The sequence below is a fragment of the Pelobates fuscus genome, chromosome 2 (genome assembly GCF_036172605.1).
Source record: "Pelobates fuscus isolate aPelFus1 chromosome 2, aPelFus1.pri, whole genome shotgun sequence".
NCBI lineage: Eukaryota > Metazoa > Chordata > Amphibia > Anura > Pelobatidae > Pelobates > Pelobates fuscus.
Window position 1 is genome coordinate 266615893 of NC_086318.1, and position 10276 is coordinate 266626168.

Below are 10276 nucleotides of genomic sequence, written 5' to 3' on the forward strand. Positions count from 1 at the left end.
GCATTGCTTTTGCTTAGTTTTTTGGGCTCATGAATCATCATGCTTCCCGGACAGGTGGTACTGGCAACACAGTATCATTTTAGCAGGGAGTGGGAAAGTAGGAGCCAATTAAATAGGCTTTTACATACTGCCAGACAAAACTGTAAAAAATAAAAGTATCAACTCAAGGCAGTCCTTCAATGCAAAATATATCCAGATTTTCTATAGGCCAGCCATTCAGCCATTTTGGAGCTCAGCCAGCCCACCACCCTGTCAGCCATTTTAGGCACTTTCATAGGGACCTTGCCAGAAGTGGTCATGTCCTCCTCCAGCTCCTCAAGTGATCCACCCATGGATATAGTGGAAGGGGGCATTGGCCACTCTGGCCAGGATGAAGGAGAAGCAAGTGGGAGAAGCAAGAAGAAGCAAAGAAAGCCTAGAATGTTAAAAGCAGTATGTCCTGGGAGGAAGAATAAATACGCTGACAGCTTTGGTGCAGAGGAGAATACAGTACTGGTAAACAAGCTTTGCCAGTACTACCAATGTATGTTTGGGGGAACAGCCAAAAAGGCTTCAAGAGCAAAGAAGAACAGTCTGTGGAGGAAGATTGTGGCAGCGGTGAATGCTGTTGGAGGGAACAACCGCACTGAATACGTGGTGAAGAAATGGTAAGTGCCCTTATATTCCTAAAAAATTATTTTCTTTATGCCATGTTTTTTAAAACTTATTTTTTTCCCTCCATGTGCTTTTGCTACACACCCCCACCATTGGCAGCTATGCTTTTAAAGTCTTTTAAAAGTGAGGGCTGGGTCACTTAAGCACATAGAGGGAAAAAAAACACCATGTGCAGCTCCGTTTTAAAGGAACACTATAGTGACAGGAATACGTGTTTGTAGTCCTGTCACTGTAACTGTGAAAACACAGTTTAACCTCCCTCTTAGCAATGTAACTGTCATTAAAGGGATACTCCATGCGCACTAGACCTCCCCATAGGAAAGCATTGAAAAATGCTTTCAATGCTTTCCTATGGGGATTTCAGCGACGCCACTAGAGGAGGAGTTAACCCTGCAAGGTAAATATTGCAGTTTATGAAAACTGCAATATTTACAGTTGCAGGGTTAAGGGTAGGGGGAGTTGGCACCCAGACCACTTCAATGGGCAGAAGTGGTCTGGGTGCCTGGAGTGTCACTTTAATTTCTCATCCTTTTAGCAGAGCTGCACGAGTCTATCACAGCTGGCTCCGCCCACACTCTGCCTCCTTGGCTGCAATCTTCATAATTGACAAAATCAGCCAATCCAATGCGGAGGCTATCATGTTGCAAAATGCTGCTGCTCTATCAGATTTCTATATCTATCAGATTTCTATATCTACGTCACTTCCGGTGCCCCCACGTCACCAGAAGTGACGCGAGATCAGCTGCGCGCTAGCAGGCCTTGAGGTATAGAAATCTGGTGGAGGCACTGTGAGCATGTGTGCCACCTCTGATGACGCTCGATCAGCTGGGCCTTTAATCTGAAGTTTGTACCACGCATGCCCGCGGCACATCCTTCAGCTATAGAAATCTGATGGGTGTACTGCGCATGCGTGTGGCACATCCTTCAGCTATAGAAATCTTATGGGTGTACTGTGCATGCGCGCGGCACATCCTTCAACTATAGAAATCTGATAGGTTTACTGCGCATGCGCGCCACCCTTCCATCAGATATTGCAACTTGATGGGTGTACAGCACATGCTCGCGGCACATCCTTCAGCTATAGAAATCTGATGGGTGTACTGCGCATGCGTGCAGCACATCCATCAGACATTGCAATCTGATCTACAAATCTGACAGATTTCTGTACCACAGCTTTCACTGTGTAGTAACATACACAGTGTAGGTGAATGTGGTGTTAAATAAGGGAGATGCACGGTTAATGGGGGTGACACACAGGGATAGGAGGTTAATAGGGGTGATAAACATGGGATGGGGGATATGGAGGGGTGACCAAAAGTTGCCTAACAACCCAGAAGTCCCTCTAGTGGGCGTCTGGTAGCCAGCCACTAGAGGTGGAGTTAACACATAAAGATAATTATTGCAGTTGCAGTAGTTACCTTTACAGGGTTAAGGGACACTGAACCCAGACCACTTCAATGAGCTGAATTGGATTGGGTGCCTATAGTACCCCTTTAAATATGTCAGTATACATATAAATAAAAACATATTAAAGTGGTTAATCAATTACACATGTCATTGCAGTTACTACGACATCAGGCGGATGGTGAAGAGGAAGGTGAAGAAGGCAGCAGCTGCCTCCAGGAAGACAGGAGGCGGTTCACAAGAGCAAGAACCGGACCTGCTGCCCTATGAAGAGGAGCTCCTGCAGTTCCTGGGAAGAGATAACCTCATTGGGATTGAGGGGACAACTGGCGCTGAAACATCTGAAGGTACATTGTTAGCCCCTTAAGGACCAAACGTCTGGAATAAAAGGGAATTATGACATGTCACACATGTCATGTGTCCTTAAGGGGTTAAAGGACCACTATAGTGCCAGGAAAAGAAACTAATTTTTCTGGCACGTTAAGGTAATTAGGTCCCCCCCACACTCGTGGCTCCCTTCCCACTTCAGCCGCTTACCTTTCTCCAACCCCTTCAGCTACTTACCTTTCTCCAGCGCCTGGCTCCCTCGGCACCGGGGAACACTCCTCCCTCTGCTGACGTCATCTTTGAATGCGCAGCAAGAGCCGTGCGCGCATTCAAACTGCCCATAGGAAAGCATTACTCAATTGATTTTCACAGTGAGAATCGCGGAAGCGCCTCTAGGGGTTGTCTCACTGACTGATTAACCCTCAGTGAAACATAGCAGTTTCTCTAGAACTGCTGTGTTGTTTTCAGCTGCAGGCTTTAAACAAGAGGGACCTGGCATCCAGACCACTTAATTGAGCTGAAGTTGTCTGGGTGCCTATAGTGGTCCTTTAAATTCATATTTGTTAGTCAAAATGTACATATATCAGTTTTCTTGTGTTAACCCTCCAATGTGTGTTTTCTATGCCATCAGTGCAAGCCCCTCAATCCCCAGAAGAGGCACCAGGAACTGCAGGAGATGCTGTCTCCACGGAGAGTAGGGTAGCAGGTTCAACTCCTGTCTCCCTGGAAATGCACCTGGCTTCACTTTCCTCTCGTAAGTACTTGCATAGCATTTTTCGATATATGTTATATGTGTGCGCATTTAAACATACACACCCATATGTGATTTTACTGTTTATGAAGTTAATATATCACATACATGTATTTCAGACCATCCGCAACTTGTCGACGTTCCTTCACCATGTATGAGTGTGGTTTCCCTCCAACAGCCGGCCACTGGTGTCCAGGAACAGGGATCCACTGCTGAGCTTAAGTAAAAAATGCTTTAACGGTACACATTTTCTTTTCAGGCATACTAGTTTATGTAACAGGCAGGGCCAGGTCGATCGCTAAGCAAACTAGGCGTCTGCCTAGGGCGCACTGGCCAGGAGGCTCAATGTCTGGGTGATCAGCAGGGGTGGGGGGGAGCGCACATTGCTCCTGTCCTTCTGTTCACTTTATGTACTGTGGCTGAGTGGACCACGTGTGTATGATCTTCTGTACCATCTACTTGGCCTGACAGGAAGCTGAGTGCAGCGATCAGCTTCCTGTCATGCAGAAGAAACAGGAGATTCTCTACCTGGGGACGCTCGGCCACGATACATGTAGTGAGATTAGAAGGAAAGGGAGGTGGGCACAAAGAGATGTGTTGAGAGGTCACAAAGAGACAGAGAAAGGGCTAGGGGGGGACAAAGATGCATAACTATACTTAGACATATTAAATTAATAGCATGACTGCATATATCTTATTTCCAAGTTTAAATAATATTGTTGAACAGATAATAGTTAGCATTGCAACATATGACACATGCTAACAATGTTCTTTCTCTGTTCTCCCCTATAGGTTCTGATGGTGCTCTCCCCCTACAAGAGGAGGGTACCATTACCCTAACAGAATTGGATCTTGAATCAGTGACATAAGTGGTCGAAGAAATGCCATTGCCACAACTTCCTCCACAGTTGGTTGCGCTGTATGCGACGATCCAGGCTCGTCAAGCTGAACTGGAGATGTCCATACAGCAGGATAGGGAGAATCAGCGAGAACTCTTGCAGAATGTAATAACCGAGGTACGCCCCATGTCTAACATTTTGAATGAGGGCATTAGGCAATTTACAACAGCAATGGTTTCCTTGGATCAAAATATGCAGCGCTTTATGGAAATGAGGGAGGAAGAGTGCATTCTAATGTGCGCCCAAGCTGCCCATTATTTGGGCATAATATATACACACACACACATACACACACATGCATACACACACACGAACGAAAATCGATTTTAAAGGAAAACTACTGAGTGTGCTCTCTTTAGAAAAGTGATTGAGTCACTTTTATATATTTCTTGCCAAGGTGTACCTTCAGCCTCACAGCAATAAGTTATCTCAAAGGAGAACGCTCAGTGGTCTTCTTGTGAACTGAAATTTCTCTAAAAAATTGGTTGATTGTTAACATTAACATTTTACTCCATAATTGCAATTTCATCAGGATACAAAATATTGACTGACATATTGATGTAAAGAATTAACACATTTTTGAATAAATTCAAGTTCACAAGAAGACCACTGAGTGCTTTCGATTGAGGTAACTTCTATGTGGGTGAAAAAAGGTTGAGGATATATATATATATATATATATAAAGCATGCCAGTGCCCCTCAACAAAGGTGTCATAAAATGCATACACAGAACAGTGTCATGTTGCCCAACAGAACATGCCACAGTCAGTAATAAATTCAGTAGGTTTTCCATTTAGTAAATACCACAGTATGTTTGCCCTTTAACTTAAACCACAATAAGTATGCTCGTTAATTAAGGAGCAAACGTAATGTGATACTTATTAACAGGCAAATTTACTGTGGTATATATTATTAAGGGGCATACTTACTAAGGTATTTATTACAGGTACTCCTCCTGCTTCTTGTAAAATGTAGAAACCCCAGGTGTGTGCGGCCGCCACGATGGGATAAATTTTAAAAAAGGGCTGAGGGCTCTCTAAAACCTGGCAAGGCATCCGTCTCAGCGGGCCAGTGACCCCTAAACCAGTGATTACCGAATATAGCTGCCAAACCCATGTTGGCTGCAGCGTTAGTGTAAATGCAGGATGAGGAGTCGGAGAGAGGGGGAATAAACATGGAGATACCGTTCCACTCAGTCAAAAACTTCCCCCACATGAGTAGGTCAGCTTTGGCGTGCTGGTCCAACGCAATTGGGCAGGCGTCCGGTACCCCGTGAAGCAGACAAAGAAGCCTGGATACAAAAGACCTTCCCTGCGGAATGATGCGCATCACGAAAGGGACCCCAAAAAGGACTGAAGTTCTTTCCTGGTGCATACATCGTTCCGCAGGAACATGTCTATCTCCCCTCTCAAGCGGACTAGTTTGTCAGGGGGAAGGCTGGCGCAGAAGGTACCAGAGTCCAGCTCTATCCCCAAGAAAGTAAGTTTAGTAGGGGGGCCAATCGTTTTAGAGGGAGACCAACGTACAACGAGAGTGGAAAAACATGCTGAGGATATCAGTGGGTGTGCGTGCGCTCGGTTCTATTATGAGGAAGTCATCCAAATAATGAATGACAGCATGACACCTGAGAATGTTCAGAAGCAGCAAGCATAGAGTTTCTGCGAAAATATCAAACAGTTTAGGGCTCCTTCTGGACCCGAAAGTGAGTCGCATGGAAAAATAGTACCTGTTTCGCCATTTAACACCGTGCAAGTGCCAAAGTGATGGGCAGTAATTTGAATGCATTGGTTATGTCTGTTTTGCTAAGCCAAGCGTTTTGCTACCAGTTGAAATGATGGTTTGTATAGCGTCGTCAATTTTTACGTACAGTAGTGAGAATTTGTCTGCGGGAATGAGTGCGTTAATGCTGGGAACAAAAGAAGAGTGCGGTGCCGATAAATCGATAATCATGCACTTTTTATTAGAGTATTTGGCCGATAATGAAACCTTGTGCTATTTCTGTGGAAAGGAGAGCGTCCTCTGGGTCTAGGCAGGCTGATAGGAGATTGGGGCATTCCAGCGTGCCTGAGGGGATGGCTACGAGACCCGTGAGAAAGCCCTGGGTGAACCCTGTTAACAAATATTCTACTAGATGTCTACTTGGATGAGTTTTCAAGTAAAAAAACAGGTTGCCGATATTAATGTCAGTTAGTCACTTGCTAGGGGACAACCTGGCCAGGCACATGGTCTTAGTGTGTGCCCTGAAGCAGATAGAGCAGATGTGCAACAATCTACAGGCGCTGAAGATGCAGGAACTTGCATTGAAATTGTTGCACACCTGAAATTTCCCAAGAAAGGAGATGGGCCTACCCAGTTTATCCCGCTGACCACCCTCATGTTTATTGTGAGGAGTGGAAGTGGATTGAGGGGTGGGGGTGGGGGTGGATGGATCAGCCACAGAAGGGCACAAATCAGCCAAGTGAGTTGAAGAATTACATATGGCACAAGACGGGTGCCTCAGAGCAGCGAAGTGGCAACAGAATAATTCTGTATCCAGTACACCAGTTAATTCTTATGTTAAATTGTTTCAGATGTGTCGCCGCTTTTGCTGATATCGATTTATGATAATCATAAAAAGATGAGCCCCTGTTCTTGACGCCCAAATCCACTACTTTATGGAGATAGAGGTCCAGTTCCTCTCTCCTGTGGGGATATACCGAGCAGATGACATCACGGAATATCCCGAAAGCCAAAACAAAATTGGGAATAGATAATTTTTTTGGTTGAGCCTAGGGTCTCTGGTTTTAAGAACCACCGAAATATCCCCAAAGTTATAAGCCTCGTTCTCCAGCACGTCTTGGGAGGCTATAAGCAATGACACCAGACACACGTCTTTCCCATCCAGGATTTCTTTCCTAATGGAGTCTGGGACGGAGTGAGCTGGTGACACAAAAGGTGACGTTTCTGAGGCAGGAGCTGAAGGGGGAAGTATAGGGGTGGGTGTTGGTGCCATAGGTACTGCGGCTATGGCACTCTCTACCTTGCTTAACCTGCTGTTCAAGGTCTGCAGGTTGGCCAGGATTGCCGCAAGGGTGTCCTGGGTGGCTGTGCCAGCGCCAGATGGTTGACCTTGAGAGCTAGTGCCTGGCCTAGGCTCAGGGGCCTGGTTGGTCGAAAGTCTGTAGAGTTCCGCCTTACGAGCCATAGCAGGAAAGGTGGATGCCCCTAATCCTAAATTCGGTCGTAATTTTTGGAATAGTCCATGCTCTCAAAGACGTAGGGGTAGAAGGGGTGAGAGATACGCCTGGAGACTCGGGTCTGATAGGAGTGAATGGTATCTCATCGGTAGGCAACTCGTCAATGGGAACTTTATCTTGAGACATTTTAGAAATGAATTAATTAATTGGATTTAGTAGGGGCGTCTGAGAAAATTGACACAAAAGGGGGGGGCAGGGTGGAATTCCTCAGGTGAACTGGACTGTAATGCTATTGCCGAAGTGAAAAACTTAACTTTGACTAGTGACAGATGAGGCCTTACTAGTGCCAAGTGGCGGTGAGAGGCTCTATATATGATTTGGCCGAGGTAAGTACGTTGCCACAGATGTGGTGGCGGGATGTTGGCCTCTCGATGACATTTAAAAGATTCAAAACGTGTAGCCGTGGAAAGTGAGGCCCTGACTACGGCCCTGTAGAAGAGCGAATTAGGCGTTTTACCTATGATTTGGACGTGGGGCCGTACCTCCTTGTTGAGGTGGGAGATGGCTTTGCGGGGCCTGTAAATGCCTCGGTGAGCTAGGTCTGGAGCCCAGACCCTGTGAACCAGTTCACGTACCATCTATGGGATAAATTGGCAAATTATGTAATGGGTGGAAACTAACCTTGATAGTGGTTATACCCGGGAACTTGAACCTTCGAGTATTTTTGGGAAAAGAGGCACAGCAGTTGGTGATTTCGTAGAAGAAGCCTAAGGGGTTTGAGACAGATGTAGATCTGTGTGAGCATGGCGTATGAGCGCAACATGAGGTCCTGGGGGGTTTGAACGAGTGATACGAGAGAGTGGCAAGTGTAAAGTGAAGGCTGCCTGAGGCCTTGAAAAACAGAAACGGAAGTGAAATAAATACTATACCTATATTGTAGGACAAGAACCAGGTTTTTCAGTTTAGAAGAGGTACAGCGGTTGGTGATATCGTAGAAGAAACCTAAGGGTTTGAGACAGATGTAGATCTGTATGAGCATGACGTAAGAGCGCAACATGAGCTCCTGGGGGGTCTGAACGAGTGATACGAGACAGAGTGACAAGAGTAGAGTCAAGGCTTGCCTGAGGCTTTGACAAACAGAAACTGAAGTGAAATGAATACTATACCTGGATTAAAGGACAAGAACAAGGGTTTATTTTTTTTGCGCAATTTAAAAGAGGCAAAGCGGTTGGTGCTATCGTAGAAGAAACCTAAGGGTTTGAGACAGATGTAGATCTCAGTGAGCGTGATGTATGAGCGCAGCGTGAGTTGACAAATGTAAAGTGAAGGCTGTCTGAGGCTTTAACAAAACAGAAACTGAAGTAAAATAAATACTATACCTGGATTAAAGGACAAGAACCAGGATTTTGCAATTTAGCCGTAATATATGACAAAATGGGCGATCTGTGGAGTTCAAAGAATTTTTTTAACAGAGCTAAGATTAACTTGCACATAAAGGAATGGTATAAAATTGTGTGATTAGTAATTTCACGGTAACACCTCCAAGTAAGTAAGATTGCAGCTGCTGCAGGGAAGCTACATATAATACATAATGAACCAGCAAATACCATAAAAAGCCACTAGGTGGCGATAACAGTCCACAACAATAATGGAAAGTATGAATGAAAGTTTTACAACCAATATGCCGTGCACACTATAGTAAAATTATGGCATCCTTTATATATACAATATAGTGGCATAGCCTCTGCTATAACAGCGGAGGCTTAACCCAAAGTGGATTTACATGCCCCTATTTACAAGAGTATCATTTTTACAGAGGGTAGTAACGTACCGCGAACCTATGAGTCTGTGGGAGGGGGTGTAGGACCTCCCCAGACAGGTGTACAAAAAAAACCGACCGCCTTGATGCCGTAGTGTGGGGACCGTGGGTGGTCCCCGGTAAGATTACCGCCATGTGCGTTCCGGCCCCCCGATAAGACCACAGAGTGGCGTGGAGGGGACCGGAATGTAACGTATGTAAGACTCAAGGTTTCGCAGTTTAGGAAGCCGGACCGCAGATAGAACGAAGGATTCTGCCGGAGACTGCAGCTAACATACAGGACGCCCGGACCGAAAGTCATGCGAACCGGAAGTTGATCAGGAACACTTGAACTTGAATGTCAGAGGTGAGTAGGGGCTGGGAGTTTAAGTAGGGGACTTACTCCTCCCAAAAATTCAGACCTAATGGCCTTTCTACATACGTAGATCATCTGATCTAAGTATATATATATATATATATATATATATATATATATATATATATACACACACACACACACACACATATACATACATACACTGTCTAGGTGTATTTTAAGATTAATATATATAATTATATAATTTTGTAATTTTTCCAGTAATTTTGTTTTAACTGTATTTTGATATTAATATATATTGATATCAAAATACATGTAGAACAAAATAATATATATCTATATACATAAGTATATACATATATATAAATAAATATAAATAAAAATAATTACAAAAAATTATATATATATATATATATATATATATATATATATATATACACACATATATACAGTTGCAAGAAAAAGTATGTGAACCCTTTGGAATGATATGGATTTCTGCACAAATTGGTCATAAAATGTGATCTGATCATCATCTAAGTCACAACAATAGACAATCACAGTCTGCTTAAACTAATAACACACTAATAACACAAAGGATGAAATGTTGCCATGTTTTTATTGAACACACCATGTAAACATTCACAGTGCAGGTGGAAAAAGTATGTGAACATTAGTCTAGACTAATGACATCTCCAAGAGCTAATTGGAGTGAGATGTCAGCCAACTGGAGTCCAATCAATGAGATGAGATTGGAGGTGTTGGTTACAACTGCCCTGCCCTATAAAAAACAGACACCAGTTCTGGGTTTGCTTTTCACAAGAAGCATTGCCTGATGTGAATGATGCCTCGCACAAAAGAGCTCTCAAAAGACCTACGATTAAGAATTGTTGATTTGCATTAAGCTGGAAAGGGTAATAAAAGTATATCCA

At 44.1% G+C, this 10276-nt stretch overlaps 1 protein-coding gene across 1 annotated transcript; it reads left to right on the forward strand.

The window, feature by feature from the left end:
• The first annotated feature begins 297 nt into the window (after positions 1–297).
• On the forward strand, positions 298–3362 carry LOC134586292 (uncharacterized). The gene is made up of 4 exons (XM_063441776.1): positions 298–647; positions 2218–2405; positions 3017–3139; positions 3256–3362. The coding sequence occupies exons 1-4, from the start codon at positions 298–300 to the stop codon at positions 3360–3362; spliced, it is 768 nt and encodes a 255-aa protein (XP_063297846.1).
• Positions 3363–10276: the final 6914 nt, after the last annotated feature.